Below are 17054 nucleotides of genomic sequence, written 5' to 3'. Positions count from 1 at the left end.
TTCTTCCTCTATGAGTTGCCTATATAAGTATCCATTGTTGCATATTCAATGTTGCCCATTTTCTAATTAATATACGAGGGTTCTCGGAGTTCCCATCATGGCTCGGTGGTTAACGAATCCAACCAGGAACCATGAGGTTGCAGGTTCGATCCCTGGCCTTACTCGGTGGTTAAGGATCCAGTGTTGCTGTGAGCTGTGGTATAGGTTGCAGAAGTGGCTCGGATGCCGCATTGCTGTGGCTCTGGCACAGGCTGGAGGCTACAGCTCTGATTAGACAGACCCCTAGCCTGGGAACCTCCATATGCTGCGGGTGTGGCCCTAGAAAAGGCAAAAAGACAAAAAAAAAATATATATATATATATGTGTGTATATATGTGTGTGTGTATATATGTGTGTGTGTGTGTGTGTATATATGTGTGTATATATATATGTGTGTGTATATATATATATATATGTATATATATGAGGGTTCTTTAATTATTCTGACTACTAATCCTTGGTAGAGCAGGTGAACAATAAATGTCTTCTCTTAGACTGGTTTGTCTTTATTTCGTTTTAGTGTCTTTTGTAGTGCAGAATATTCATTTTAATTAAGCAATATTTTCTCTGTGGTTTACAGATTTTATTTCTTTTAAAAGTCTTTCCCTCTACCAGTATTCAAGGATATAACACCATGTTTTGCTTTCTTCTTTTAAGTTTCATAGTTCAGCTTCTCACACACAGGTCTTTAGTCCATCAGGAACTGATTTTACTTCCCTTGTAAGGAAAGGATATGTTTTTTTACTTTTTCTATATGAAGCACCAATTTTCCTGACACCATTTATTGAATAGTTGTTTCTCCATGAACTTATACCAACCCCTCTGTCATGTGTCAGGCATTCATAGAACCTGTGTTTTTTCCTAGGCTCTCTATTTTGTTCCGTAGTCCTTTTTGTTCTATCCCTGTACCAAACCCACACTGTCTTAATGGTGTTGATATCCAGTAGAAAATTACTCCCTCTTACTGCTGTTCCTCAAAATTAGCCTATTTTTGTTATAAGTGCTATGTTTTTATCAAACCATATTTTCTAATTTTTTCTCTAGTATTTGGAGTTGTCTTTGAGTCTATATCTTGATCTTATGTCATTTAGTCATATCGAATCCTTATGAGTTCTGATACTGTGTCTGCAAGTTTCCCTGGATTCTCCGTGATATCATCTGAGATTAGTCACAGTTTTGAATATCCCTACTAATCCATATGACTTTCTCTTGTATCATGTGGGCTAGCCAGGACTTTAGAGGCGAAGATAGCAAAAATTCTGAATTTGAAGAGAATGCTTCTAAGATTTCAACATTAAACGTCATGCTTGTTTGAGGGTTTGGGTGGATGCCTTGTCATACATTAAGAAAGTTCTCTTTAATTCTTAAATTATTGGGTTTTTTAAAATTATGGATGTATTTTGGATTGTTAACATTTTTCTGACACTTTCAAGATTACTGTAGAGTTTCTTTATTATTTATTGTTGCAGAACATATTAGTACTAGATTTTCTAGTGTTAAACCATCTTTATATTCCTGAGATGAGCGTTTCTTGGTCCTGATGTATTTTTTTTCACACATTGCTAGGTTTGCTTTATTAGTATTGAATTTAGGGGCCTGCATTTAAATTTGAAGTCTTTCCTTTTATCATTTTCCTAATATCTCAGTGAATACCAGCCTTATGAAATGAGTTGACATTGCAGTGTTTACTTTAACCAGCAGTTCACCCTAAGTGTAAGAAAGAACCCAGTTATGGTTGCAGTGTACCCACAGTCAGGTCTAGTATTTCTCACAGCATTTCCTTCTAATATGTTCTGCCTTAATTATTGAGTAGCCTTTAAGGTTAAATCATTGACTTGGTTGATGTTGCTGCAAGTTCTGTAGTGACTTTGCACTATAACTTCATCAGAGACAAGTTTCTAACTATCCCTAAAAGAGAGCAATAAGACCCACTGGGAATGAATAGGATCACAGCACCAGAAAGCAACATTTGACACATTCACGTCTCTAACATCACTTGAATTCCAAGAGTTATCAACAGATTCTTCAAGATGTTTTTTATTTTTTTTCTTTTCATGGCCACACCTGAAGCATACGTAAGTTCCCAGGCCAGGGGTCGAATCAGAGCCGCAGCTTCTGGCCTACGCCACCGCCATGGCAACACCGGGTCTAAGCCACATCTGAGACCTACACCACAGCTTATGGCAATACTGGATCCTTAACCCACTGAGCGAGGCAGGGATCAAACCTGCATCCTTACAGACACAGCATCAGTTCCTTAAGCCACTGAGCCACAACAGGAATCCTTCAAACTGTTTTTTAGAGAAATGCCTAGAGGTGCTCACTTCAATGATATTCTCATTTTACTTGAGTCCCAACTGTACCATTTTGTCTGGAATAAAACAAAGCGAAGGGGTTAAGCACCAGTGGTGCCATAACTAAGCCTCTGCCGAGAAGGAGTCCCCCCAGCAGGATCCCTGTCCAGTGACTGCTATCAGTCAAGTTGTTGGGTGACCAAGACTCTATCACATCTAACTTTTATACAGACTTATTTTTTAACACATTCTTTCATGATTCTAATATGGGTTGCTCAACAATTATGACTCATAGTCTAAATCAGAATTTCATGGGAGTTTCCATGTAGCTCAGTGGGTTAAGGAGATGCATTAGCACTGCAGTGGCTCAGGTCACTGTTGTGGTGCTGGTTTGATCCTTGGCCTGGGAACTTCCACAGGCCAAAAATAAATATATATAGAGTTCTTCCTGTGGTGCAGTGGTTTAATCTGACTGCAGCAAGCAGCTCAGATAGCTGCAGAGCTGGGGGTTTGATCCCCAGCCCCACTACAGTAGGTTAAAGGATCCATCCAGCATTGCCACAGCTGCAGTAGAGGTCCTAACTGCGACTCAGATTCAGTCCCAGGCCTGGGAACTTCCATATGCCTTGGGTGGGGTCATAAAATTAAATAAATAAATGAATAAATGAGACTTTCATTTAAATTACTGTTGCAATTTTTCAGTCCCTCACAAAGACTTTCCAGAAGGTCTCCACAATTCCCCAGTTATAATAGAAGATAAATTAAGTTAAAAGACTTAATAAAATCTTGCCTTGTCTTTAAATATAATATATCTGAATGAAATAAGAAATCCTCTTATTGATCTAATCCATTTCAAATACTGCAGCAAAGATGTGGTATTTACCCAAATCAAAGACACTGAAACCTGGAGTTCCCATCATGGCGCAGTGGTTAGCCAATCTGACTAGGAACCGTGAGGTTTCGGGTTCAATCCCTGGCCTTGCTCAGTGGGTTGAGGATCCAGTGTTGCCGTGAACTGTGGTGCAGGTTGCAGACATGACTCAGATCCCATGTTGTTGTGGCTCTGGTGTAGGCCGGCGGCTAGAGCTCCAATTGGACTCCTAGCCTGGGAACCTTCATGTGCCATGGGTGCAGCCCTAGAAAAGGCAGAAAGACAAAAAAAAAAAAAAAAAAACAAAAAAAAAAAAAACCACTGAAATCTGAGTTATTATTCAAAAAAAGCTGAATAAATGAAAGCGCATCCAGACACTCTGTAGAGAGTCAGTTTCCTGTTATCTTTTCCTTCCTTGCAAGACAATGCTCAGCATCTTGCTTTGTCACCTACTTGAAAAGCTGTTCCCTGGAAGGGACAGGGCAGTATGAGTCCTCTCTGGGATGCAAAAAGTTTCTGACATCCATCCGAGGGCATGCTGTGGCTTTCCAAGGAACACGTGGGGCCTGGCCTTCACATTGCTGCTGATTCTGAAACAAAATGTCAGCTGGTGTCAGAGCTGAATTGTTAACTTCTAAAGAGCAGTGTCACTTATGGAACCACTGTGAGGGTTAGAACACAGGGTGTGACCAGTGGTTTACCACTGTACCTCCCATTCCTGGCACAGTCCCTGGCGCAGGAGATGGTCTGGCCTCTTGAATGAATGAAGCCATTTCTACAGATCTTTCTAAGGTACCTCTCTGCGCACTACACTTCCTTCTCCTCTTCTTCTTCTCCTCCTCCTCCTCCTCCTCCTTATCCTCCTTCCCCTCCTCCTTCGTCTTCTTCTTCCCACACCCGCAGCATATGGAGGTTCCCAGGCTAGGGGTCGAATCGGAGCTACAGCTACTGGCCTACACCACAGGCACAGCAACACAGGATCTGAGTCATGTCTGCACCCTACACACTGCTCCTGGCAATGCCAGATGCCTGACCCATTGAGCAAGGCCAGGGATTGAACCTGCATCTCATGGATACTAGTCAGATTCATTTCCCCTGTACCACAATGGGAACTCCACACTTCTTTCTTAAATCATGACTCTTAATTATAGTCTCTTAAGAATACACCACAACATTAATTATCCTAGAATCTTTTGCTTACCTTAAATACTGATGTCTTTCCCATTTCAGATGCCAATTTACATTCTACCAACTTCACTGAAACATTTAGAATGTGCACCCCTCTTTGCCCAGAGCATCTCTTCTAGCTTAAAAAGTTACCCAGTTAACTGAGTCGACCTTAATTGCCCAGTTCTTTTAGATCTGGGGGATTAGTCTTAAGATGATCAAATCAAAGCGTACTAATTCTAGGAAAAAAATGTAAAAAATACAGAAAATGAAGAAGAGAACATCACCCATGAACTTACTACCCAAAGGCAACCCCTCTGGTAATTCATCAAATAGGTAGACTTAACCATGAACCTGATGAAACCAAGGTTCAGACCCTCCAAATAAATAATTTACTTTCATACTAAGTTCTGTGTTTCTAACTTTGTATTCTTATTCCTAAAGAGATCCCTCAAAGTTGTAATAAACTTCAGGCCTCACAAAGCCTGGATGCATCATTGTCATCAAAGTGATTAATTTTTTTTTTTTCTTTTTAGGGCCACACTTGCGGCATATGGAGGTTCCCAGGCTAGGGGTCTAATCAGAGCTGTAGCCACTGGCCTACACCACAGCCACAGCAATGCGGGATCCAAGCCGCATCTGTGACCTACACCACAGCTCATGGCAACGCTGGATCCTTAACTCACTGAGCGAGGCCAGGGATTGAACCCGCATCCTCATGGGTCCTAGTCGGGATCGTTAACTGCTGAGCCACGAAGGGAACTCTGAGGAAATTAGTTGATTTCTAAAAAATGTAGTAGTTCTTTCTCTTGTATAACATACTTGCCACTTGGCAAAATATGACTTTTTCTCCTCTATGTCATTTTCTTTCAGAATTCCTTTTAATTACAGTGTAGTGTTCCAGTGAATGGATTTATTACATGAATTGATTTATTAAATGAACCCTCTAATGCTGGACTCCACCCCTCACACTCGTTATTCTTATAAATGATGCTTTATTGAGCCTCTTTGTACATAAATGTGTAAATGCTGAATTACCAGCTCAAACCATATGTATATCTTGGAGCCTTTTGACACATATTGACAAATAGCTCTTTGGAAAAGTGGTATCAGCTTACTTTCCCAGCAGTGGTATGCGAGAGAACTCATTTTCTCAACCCCTGTCAGCACTGTTTATTTTATTGTAAAAACTTTGCTAATTTCATGGGTTTAGAAAGCTATCTGATTATTTTAATATTGTGTCTTTCTTATTAAGTTGAAAACTGTTTGTTTTTCCACCAGAGAATTATAAGAGCCCTACATATATATATATATGTAATTTTTAACTAAAGTTTTTTAATAATATTTTTTTTAACTTGGCACTGGGATAGGTGGCAGAGGGAGGAGCCCAGAGCTTTACCCCGTTACTACCAGCCACCTAAGGGGAGGGTTTTGGGAAGGGACATTCCACCAAGCCCCATAAGTCCCTAAGGGCTGTGGGTATAGACACCCCAAGGCTTGAAGGGGGCAGAGTTGGGAGGATGGGGGAAGCCAGAATCCCGGGTAAGGATGGAGGCAAATGCCCTGGGGCAGGATGGTCAGGACATTTCTCGGAGACCCAAGGTCCATGCAGGCATCCACCTGAGTGCCCCCTTCCCCAAAAAGGTTCTGCAGAGGCCAGCCCCAGCCCAGGGCCACGGGGGCGGGGGCAGATCATGGCACCTGCCCCCAGCAAGTCCAGCTCCTCCCTGCAGTGAGTGGGTGAGGCTGCCCGTTTTAGATGCTGAGTCTCCTCATTCTGTCTTGTGCTCCCTGGGGCTCCAAGGAGTGGGGCAGGCAGGCAGAGTGCTGGATGGCCAGGGCCAGGTCTTCACTGGGAGGCCTGTGATGTGGGATTCTCCATTTGCTCTCTTGGCTGGATAGAGGCTTGCTGTTTCAGAGGCTGTGGTGCCCAAGGCTGGGGAGTTGTTAAAGTTATCCTCGTCATTCAGTGCCATTGGCCACGTGAAACTGGGTGTCCTCCAGCCAGGTCATGAGCCTCGCCCCCGAACTCCCCGCCCATGAGGGTGGACTCGCCCACCATCATCTTATCAGGCGCCGAGCTGGAGAGGGCTTTTCTTCTTGCTTTCCTTCCTGCTGTGGCTGTTCTTGGTGCTGCGTCCCCCGCGCCCCCACCCCTAGCTCATGGTACTGCCCCCTGACACCTTCCGTCTGCGCCCTTTGCTGGGCTGCGCCATGCAGGCTTTGAGAGGGATGCTCCCGCGCCTTGATGCTTCTGGAATAGGCAGGTCTTGAGGCAGTCATGGAAGAGCTCTTTATATTTTTAAGGCATTAACCATTTGCCTTAGTTAAGAAGCCCGTGTTGATTTCCCTCGTCTTACATTGAATTTGGAGAAACTGAGAGTTGAGGTCATTGGAAATTGTCACCATCATCTGCCTGTGGGAAATGCCATTTAGGGGAAATTGTAGAAAGCATTGAAGGCAAATGTCCAGCAGATTAAGTTGGCCACGTGATAGGGAGAACTGATTTCATTTCAACTAAGATATTTGCCACTGACATGTGCCAGATACTAGATAGTAATCTATTACCCTCTGAGGAATACCACTAATTATAATGCAGAATTAAAAGTCATGCTTGCAATTATAGTAGAATGTATTTGAGACAGATTTCTTAATTCCCTTTTTTTTTTTTTTTTTTTTTTTGTCTTTTTAGGGCCACACCTGCAGCACATGGAAGTTCCCAGGCTAAGAGTCAAATCAGAGCTGTAGCTGCCAACCTGTACCACAGCCACAGCAATGCAGGATCCGAGCCATGTCTGCGACCTACACCACAGCTCATGGCAATGCCAGATCCTTAACCCACCGACCGTGTCCAGGGATTGAACCCGCATCCTCATGGATACTAGTCGGGTTTGTTACCACTGAGCCACAGTGGGAACTCCAGATTTCTCAATTCTTAGGGGAAAGTGTTGGGGGAGTGTTAGGGGAAGATGGCTCAGAGGTGGAACACATGCCCAGCAAAGCAGTGGCAGGAAGGTCCCCCAAGTGGAAGGCACCGAGTGGAGGGTGGGTGTGCTTGATAAATTCAAGGGGCAGCGGGATGTCCAGGACAGGTCTGGCACCCTAGGGATGTGGCATGATTAGGGGTAGTAAGAGAGGAATAGGAGGTTGAGGTCTGTTTTAGTTCTTATGGGCTCCTATGACAAAGTACCGAAGACTGAGTATCCCAAACAACAGGTATTTCCCACAGTTGCAGAGACTTGGAAGTCCAAGCTCAAAGGGTCTGGGGAAGCCCCACCTGCTGATTTGCAGCGGCTATCATCTCGTTGTATTCTTCCACCCCCATGTGACAGCAGAGAGAGAAAAGAAACTCTCCCCCACCTTTCCTTACAAGGGCACTAATCCCATCAGGGGGCTCCACCCTCATGACCTAATTACTCCCCCAGAGGCCCCACCTCCAAATACCATTATATTGGGGATTAGGGTTTTAACATGAATTCTGGAGGAATGCAAATATTCAGTTCACAGCAAGTCACCCAGTGAAAATCTTTCGTGCTGCATTCAGATCAAGAGTATTGTAGATGTCCCACCTCTTAGGACTGATTCTGAGATTCAGGAGATTACGAGGATGGGTCTCACGAGGTAACTTACCAAGTGCACTTTGTTTTTTCCAAAATGTAATCAGGAGTCCTTGCTGAGAAATGTGTGTTCCCTTTGCAGAGCCATTGAGATGGAAGAACTCTTGAGCAGTCAGGCTTCTAAGCAGGTCTCCAAGGAGTTCCCATTGTGGCTCAGCGGGTTATGAACCCAACTAGTATCCATGAGGATGCAGGGTCAATACCCGACCATGCTTAGTGGGTTAGGGATCCGGCGTTGCCGTGAGCTGTGGTGTAGGCTGGCAGCTGCAGCTCTGACTCAACCCCTAGCTGGGAACTTCCCTGTGCCAAAGGTGCAGTCCTAAAAAGGTGGGGCGGGGCAGGGGGGGTGGTCTCCAAGTGTTGAGTGAGGTTCCTTTCAACACTCTTGCTTTCGAGGCTCTGGCCTTCCCTCCACCCCAGCTCCCCCGCTCCCCCCTGCACGAGGATGGTTTCTGACCACAGGCAATCGTTGAGTTCAGTAGACTTGAAGACAGGAATCTTTTTTCCAAGTTGCACTCATCACACTTCCACATTTTCGAGCAGATGATCAGGCTAAAAGCGTGAGGCCAACAAGGATGGTCCAGAGAGGATGGGTGGAGGAGATGGATGTGACTAAAGGCCAATCTTCAGAGGCTACACGCTTCCAGGGAGAGCGCATGGCTTCTGTGGATTGACCGAATTGGATATATAAGTTAGTTAAGCCATTTTACCACCTGTAACTGGAAGCCAATTACATACACCTTCTGAGCCTCCTTATCCCTCTCTGTGAAATGGGGCTGCAACACTGACTTGATCAGAGATGCTGGTTCAACAAAGTCATGTGTGTACCATTTCTGACACAGAGCAGTCATTCTATAAATGCATTGGCCTTGTCCTCTTCCGTTTCTCATAAAAAGGGAGGCTGGAATCCAAAGTTCTTCAGATTTCCCCCGAATCTGGAGCAGCGGGCACTAACTCAGAGCGAGGGAGGAATGCCAGGGCATGCTGAGTCTCATCACTGTGCCAACAAAACGCCATCATAGATTAAGAGAATTCCATCTGAGTTTAAGCACTTCTAAATACCTTTCCCTGAACTGCAGGCAAACAGAACCAAGTGTAAAAAGACGGTTCTCCTCTGTTTGTAAAGGCATTTTTCCCGTCTTCAGATTTTCACGATCTGTAACTGGACTGTGTACCCAGCTGGCAGCTGCACCAGCCAGACCCTGAGGTAACTGTAGTTTTTAGGCCCAATTTTTTTTTTTTTTTTTTTTTCCAAATCAGAGCAGCCTACAAATTCTATTTCAAGCACACACACACGGACAGAGTGCAGATGTGGGAATGAGAACCAAGCTCTTCTGGGGGAATGAGGCTGTGAGATTTGACTGTAGCGGGGCCATGAGTGGCCCGCGTGAAGGGCCCCACCCAGGCACGGCTGGGGCTCAGACCTCAAGAGTGGTTTTGGCCTTTGGATATGACATTAGCAATTACAGGGACAGTCACCACATCGCCCGTTTGGGGGGAAAGCGTTGCACCCCCTGTGATCAGACAGGCTTGAAAGGCTTTTTCTGTGCTCTGAAGAACATGTGACAGCAAGGAAATTCTGGAAAACTCACTCCCTGAAGAAGCTGAGCATCAAAACGGTGGTGGACAGGGAGGAGGCCTGTTTCAATCAAGCAGACAATCAGAATGTGGTTCTCATGAGTGTCCAGACCAGGAATGGGATTCCCAGCCTGTTTACACGATGCGGTAAAAGCTCTTATAGCCTGGGTAGACCCCAAAGTGAACATTCCTTTTGGGTGACTAAGAAGTCATTCATTCATTCATCCATTTAACAGACATTTATTAAGAACCTATGACGCCACAGGTAGTATATCATAGGGACTAAGGATACCATGGTGAGCAGCAACAACAAAAATGCTAAAAAAAAAAAAAATCCAGGAGTTCCCAATGTGGCTCAGTGGGTTAAGAGTCCAACATAGCATCCATGAGGATTTGGCTTCGATCCCTGGCCTCGATCAGGGATCTGGCATTGCCATGGCTGTGGTGTGGGCCTGCAACTGCAGCTCCAATTTGACCCCTAGCCTGGGAAACTTCTATATGCTGCAGGCGTGGCCCTAAAAAGAAAAAGAAAGAAATATCTGGGCTTATGAGCATTCCACTCTAGCAGACAGTGGAGTGGAGACACTGACAATAAACAATAGTAATAATCAAAACATGAATTATAGTATATGGTGAAAAATGCTCAGGAACAGAAATGAAGCAGGGATGGGGTAGGAAACATTAGGCAGAAAGGCTGCTGAAGGAGATCCCGTCATGGCTCAGTGGTTAACAAATCTGACTAGGAACCATGAGGTTGCGGGTTCGATTCCTGGCCTTGCTCAGGGGTTAAGGATCTGGTGTTGCCATGAACTGTGGTGTAGGTTGCAGCCGCAGCTTGGATCCCGAGTTGCTGTGGCTCTGGTGTAGGCCAGAAAAAAATTTTAAAAAAGGCTGCTGAAATTTTGGAGAAGGGGGGTGAGGGGAGGCCTCCCGGAGAGGCTGACTTGAATAAACGACCCGATTGATGGTTTGGGTAGGTAGAGACTTAGATCGAAAATATTTCCTCCCAGATTTTCAAGGCTGTTTCCCATTGTCTTTGGTTTCTGGGCTGCTGCTGAGAAAGCGAATGCCCTCCTGGATCCTGATCCTTCCTTTGTGACTTTTCTGCCCTCCCCTGGGGGACTTGGAGGAGTCTCTGTGTTTCCCCTGCCATCTGGAATGTCTCAGGGACAAGCCTGATTGCACTCAGCCTTTCACCAACCTTTTCAATCTCCCATCTCATGACCTTCTGTTTGGGGAGAAAAAAAAAATCGTGAAATACTTTTAGAAAACTGTTCTGTTTTTCCTGACCTCTTTACCCCAGTCCCCGTTATGAGAACTTGAGAGGCTCTGAAGTCCTTCTCAGTTTTCCTGCTTGGTTCTCACCCTTTCTCCATCCCTTTGTCCTTTGATTCCCCTTCCTGAAATCTCATCCACTTTTTCTTCTCTGGTGACTCTGTCATTTCTCTTCCCTGAGCTCGATCTTGCTCTCCAAAGGCTCCCCTTCTCTTGGACTGTCTCATCTCTCTGAGTTTCTGTTTTCTGTTGGTTTCTAACTTGAAAGAGGCTTTTTGGAAACATTCATTAATCCTTGCTAGTCTGTTCATGTAGAAGCGAAGCCCGGTCATGCTCGCTGGAAGCTTCTATATTTGGTCTGGGCTGCTTCATGTCAGTTCAGACAGAATCTGAACTGATCCTCAAGAATGTGTTGGTCTCTTCTCAGGAGACAGGCAGCTTTCTTCCAGGGCTTCCTCCAGTTTCCTGACTAAGGTGTCAGCCCCTTTGCCAGAATCCTGTGTGCTTGGTGAGCCAGAATCCAGCCGCATGCTTCAGCCCCTTTAGTGGTTCTCCTGTAGATGTGGGGAGCTCCTTGGCTGAACTGGGTGGAAAGGGAGATGTGAGAAACTTGCTGTAACATTAAAAAGAAGTTCAGTGGAATACTATATAGCCATAAAAAAGAACAAAAATGCCATTTGCAGCAACAGAAATAGAAATTCTCATACTAAGTGAAATAAGTCAGAAAGAGAAAGATAAATAGCATAGGATATCACTTACATGTGGAATCTAAAATATGGCACAAATGAACAGAAACAGACTCACAGACATAAAGAACAACTTGTGGTTGCCAAGGGGAAGACAGAGGGAGTAGGATGGATGAGGAGTTTGGCTGGGGTTGGTAGATGCAAACTATTACATTTAGAATGGATAAGCAGTGAGGTCCTGCTCTACAGCACAGGGAACTATAGTCAATCTCTTGGGATAGAGCCTGATGGATGATAGTATGAGAAAAAGAATGTATGTGTGTTTATATATGTGTGTGTGTGTATATATGTGTACATATGTATATATGACTGGGTCACTATGCTGTACAACAGAAATTAGCACAACATTGTAAATCAACTATAATTTTTTTTGGGGGGTCTTTTTGTCTTTTTAGGGCCATACCCATGGCATATGGAGGTTTCCCAGACTAGGGATCTAATCAGAGCTGTTGCTGCCAGCCACACCAGAGCCAGAGCAATGCCAGATCCGAGCCGCATCTGCAACCTACATCCGGCAACGCCAGATCTTTAACCCACTGAGCAAGGCCAGGGATCAAACCCGCAACCTCATGGTTCCCAGTCAGATTTGTTTCCACTGCACCATAACAGGAACTCCATCAACTATAATTTTTTTTAAAAAGTTCAGGAGTTTCCTGGTGGCTCAGAGGGTTAGGGAACCAGCATTTTCACTGCTGTGATACAGGGTCAGTCCCTGGCCCAAGAATTTCCGCATGCTGCAGGCATGGCCAAAACAAACAAACAAACAAACAAGAAGTTCAGTCAGCCCTCATGCTTTCCACTTACTCTGAATTCAGAAGGGTCTGCGCCTCATTTCCTGTGTTTTCCTGGCCCTGCAATTATGCAGAGTTCTGTGCTTGAAGACCTAGCGGTCAACTTTCTTTTGCCTGCTGTTGTTTCTTTTCTTGTTCCCTTAATTCTTTGATTTATGCTTTTTTATTCTTCATGGACATTTGAATGGGCTTTCAGAAGGAGGTGGAAATAAACTGGTCACGTGAATACTTAATTGAGTCGCATTCTGTTCTCTTTTGAGTCCATCCTGCCAAAGATTGCTCTGCTGATACCAGTAAGTGACTCAGTAGATTCTCACAGAAGTAGGATTCCAGTTAAATGGCAGGACCTTCCACACCCTCTCTCAGTTATCTATCTCTGAATAACAAATGATCCTAAACATAGTGAAAAACAACAACCGTGGTTGTTGATTGGCTCATGATGCTGCTGTGTGGGCAGCGTTTGGAGGGGTCCTAGCGTTTCTGCTCCATGTGAATCAGCTGGCGCAGCTCCCTTCCCCAGGGACTGAGGGCTCCCCTCTGCAGATGGTGCACGCACATGACTGGCCAGTGGTCCTGGCTGAGGAATGGGTGCTCCGTAGCGGCTGTCCACTGGGACGTCAGTTCTTCTTCATGTGGCCTCTGCATGTGCCTCCGATGGACTCCACAGAAGCTTGGTTCTGTGAGGGAACATCTAAGACCACAGTCACCAAGAAGACAAGCTCTCCTGTGCATACGTGGATCAAGCCGCTCTTTTGCATCACACTGACGAATGTCCCGTTGGCCAACGAAAGTCCGAAAGTCCCGTGGCCAAGCCCACACTCTGCGTAGGAAGGAACATTTCTCAGGAGCGTAGTAGCTGGGAGACCTGGTTCATGGGCAGTCACGTGCCGCCCAGAACTCTAAATTCTGTGATCCTGTGCTTGTGTTTCTCGTCATGTAACTAATAGGTTCCGTTTTCCTTCTCAAACATTCAGGGCCCCAGACTCTTTTCTGGTAGATATTTTCATTTGGTAAAAATATTCAATAAATATGCATTCAAGGAGTTAAGAATCCAGCTAGTATCCATGAGGATATGGGTTCGATCCCTGGCCTCACTTAGTGGGTTAATGATCAGGTGTTGCCGTGAGCTATGGTGTAGGTTGCAGACGTGGCTCGGATCCCGTGTTGCTGTGGCTGTGGTGTAGGCTGGCAGCTGCAGCCCTGATTGGACCCCTAGCCTGGGAACCTCCATATGCTGTGGATGCGGCCCTAAAAAGAAATAAATAAATAAATAAATAAATATCTGAGTAGAGAGGAATCTAAAATATGATAGTTATTCCCGTTGCAACTCAGCGGTAACAAACCTGACTAGTCTCCATGAGGACACGGGTTTGATCCCTGGCCTCGCTCAGTGGGTTAAGGATCTGGTGTTGCCATGAGCTGTGGTGTAGGTCACAGACACAGCTGGGATCCAGTGTTGCTATGACTGTGGTGTAGGCCGGCAGCTGCAGCTCTGATTCCGACCCCTAGCCTGGGAACTTCCATATGCCGCACATGCAGCCCAAAAACAAAAAAATAAAAAATAAAATAAAATAGAGTCACAGAAATATTATAGCATTTCCACTTGAAACATTGAAACATTTCTGAATGGTCTATAAAGACTTAAAACTGTCCAGCTTCTCTTTTGCAGTCGTGGTTGCGTTCCTGGTCAGTCAAAGACGTAGGGAAAAAAAAAATAATCACCCTGGCGTCAAATTCCTAAATATATCTTTCAAGGGATTAAATATCATTTGCTTTAGGCTACCAAAGTTTAGCTTTTTGGCCCTTTGTTTCTAAAATAGTGAAAATTAGCCTCTTTAACACCTGCCTGGACTCCAAAGAATAAAAGTGGCTATTTACATCATAACCAGAGGGTGCATTCCTTGGAAATTCCAAACTCACATCTTTAGTTACAAGCTCTGCAAGCTTGTCCTGAACACCCCTGCCCATGGTAGCGCAGATGTGGCTTAGCTTGTGCCATGTGCTGTGTGAGCCTTGATCTGTGACTGACAACTGTGTCCACCTTGCCTGCAGGGGTTCTCTATCTCCAGTACGGAGATGAAACCAAGCAGCTCAGGATGCCGAACGAAATCACAAGTGCAGACACAATCCGTGCCCTCTTCGTAAGTGCCTTTCCGCAGCAGCTCACCATGAAGATGCTGGAGTCACCCAGTGTCGCCATTTACATCAAAGATGAAAGCAGAAATGTCTATTACGAATTAAATGATGTGAGGTAAGCAGTTACGTCACGTGTGTCTGTCTGTGTGAGTGAGTGTGCATCCACCTGCTTGCACTGACCACGGGTCCCAAGTCCTCATCGCTCCAGGCCCCAGGGAAGAAAGCACAGCTGCTGTCCTGTTTGGCGAGCATGTCTTTCCCTGGGTGTGAATCCACTGTCTGCTTTTCTCAAACTCGTTTACGAGGTGTGCTTCGCAAACGCAAGGACAGACTTCTTCCACATCGACCTTAGCATGTGACCTCTGAAAAGAGTGGGGGAGAGATGAGCCAGCCCACTGTTTATGCACCAGTTAGGGAAACAACGGGCCAGAAAGGGTGGAGAAAATGAAATGAAAGTTCTACTTACAGATGTAATTAAGCAACTCCTTCTCAATGGTTGTTGTCCTACAGGCAGAGCCTATGGGCATTTTAGGTAATGATCCCACCAGGCCATTATTTACATGAGTGAGTTAGAGTAAGAGCAGTGAACTTTGGAGTTCCTGTACTGGCTCAATGGTAATGAACCAGATTAGTACCCATGAAAATGTGGTTCGATCCCTGGCCTCCTTCAATGAGTTAAGGATCCAGCGTTGCCGTGAGCTGTGGTGTAGGTTACAGACCCACCTCGGATCCTGTGTTGCTATGGCTGTGGCATAGGCTGGCAGCTCCAGCTCTGATTCTACCCCTAGCCTGGGAACTTCCATATGCTGTGAGTGCAGTCTTACAAAGACAAAAAGACAAAAAAAAAAAAAAAAAAAAAAGCCGCAATGAACTCTGTGCTCTTGTTCATAAAAAAAGAGGCTGAGAAACATTCTCCTTTTCCATTTGTTTCTTAAGTATGGGCCTTTCCAAAAGGATACCATTTACCAGGTGGCCCCTCTCCAGGGCTCCTAGTAAAATATGCTCTAAAAGAGGCTAAATGGATTCACACTCTGGCAGGTGGCACGGAAAGAAAAGCATCTTTATCGACCGTGTGGTAATGTGTATTGGGCAGAAAGGAGCCTCTGACCCCTTCCAGCCAAACAAGCCTGAGAAACAGAATTTCAATCAACACAGACAAGCTGTTTCTAGTATAGTATAGTGCAGCTAAACATTTTGGAACTGAAAAAAAAATGATTGACTCATCCAGCCCTTTCATTTTGATGGAACTAGTAACTCAGATGCATAAAAGTTAAGAGACTTATTCAAGGGAGTTCCCTTCATGGCTCAGTGCCAGGATCCATGAGGATGTGGGTTTGATCCCTGGCCTCGTTCAGTGGGTTAAGGATTTGGCATTACCGTGAGCTGTGGTGTAGGTCGCAGACGTGGCTCAGATCTGGTGTTGCTGCGGCTGTGGCATAGGCTGGCAGCTGCAGCTCTCATTTGACCCTTAGCCTGGGAACTTCCATTTGCCACAAGGTGCAGCCTTAAAAAAGAAAAAAACAAAGAGAGAGAAACATGAGAGAGACTTATTCAAGATCATGCAGCCAATTAATTCCCAAGCCCAGCCCCAAACCTGACTGCCCACATGCCTGGTCAAGAATTTTTTTATTCCCTCAGAATATTCTCGCCCCAATTTCATCTAGGCCCCCACTTGGATTTCTGGGTTCCTTCCTTGTAGGGATAGCAGGCTGTCCTGTTTCTTCATCATGGAATTAATAAGATCCACTTAAAAAAAAAAAAAAAGACCTCTAGTGCATAATAAAGGTAAACTGATAAATATCTAACAGTGATCAGAAGCGACATATTTAGGCATGTGCCAAAATGTGTGAGTAATTTAGAACTTTCAGCATTTGACACATGCCCTAAGGTAGAGGTGCTCTATCTGTTGCCCAACCTTTCTGCTTTTGAAAAACACATTTAAATATTCATGGGTATCAGAAAATTCATGTTCGTTTTTTCTGAAATACATTATTAATCAAGCTGTCACCCCCAAAAAAGATGGAATTTACAAAGCATGCGCTTAAAGGTGAATGTGGCAGGTTACACATCACTGTGTTAGCAGTAACATAATCTCGGGTGGTGTTTTTACATGGACGTGCTGTTTCTACAACGATCTTGAATGTCTGTGTTCTGCAGTTCGGGAAAGGGAGGGATAGGATCGTAGCAAATACTGATGAAACTACTCGAAGCCACTATTGATTGTGGAGCTCAAGGCCGATGAGATTATTGTAAACAGTTGGACCCCACAGTCTTGCAGCCCGTGCAAGGATGTTTCTAGTACAATGAGTCACGATTTTCTCGAGGCTTTCCCAAGCCTCAGAGTATTAAGGCTTTCCCTACACATTCTTTGGAAATGGGAGTGAAGACAGAGCAGAAGGTCCCCAAACTTCCAAACTGAGAGGATCCTTCCTGATGCCAGTTCCGTTGATAAAGCATTTGAAAGCAGGCTTGAGACAAGGGATCACTGTAAATATTAATAACTTCCAGTTAGTTGGTTTCTGTTTGCAAAAGTGTTGGTC

At 44.8% G+C, this 17054-nt stretch overlaps 1 protein-coding gene across 1 annotated transcript in view; it reads left to right on the top strand.

Moving 5' to 3' along the window:
• Positions 1 to 17054, top strand: part of KIAA1217 (KIAA1217 ortholog) — a 325298-nt gene that overhangs the window by 197588 nt on the left and 110656 nt on the right. Inside the window, 1 exon segment of the mRNA XM_021064229.1 lies at positions 14431 to 14629. Within this exon segment, the coding sequence (XP_020919888.1) occupies positions 14431 to 14629 (199 nt within the window).

This window comes from Sus scrofa, chromosome 10 (genome assembly GCF_000003025.6).
Source record: "Sus scrofa isolate TJ Tabasco breed Duroc chromosome 10, Sscrofa11.1, whole genome shotgun sequence".
Classification (NCBI taxonomy): domain Eukaryota; kingdom Metazoa; phylum Chordata; class Mammalia; order Artiodactyla; family Suidae; genus Sus; species Sus scrofa.
Note: the sequence above shows the minus strand (reverse complement) of the source record. Positions and strands in the feature narration are given on the sequence as shown.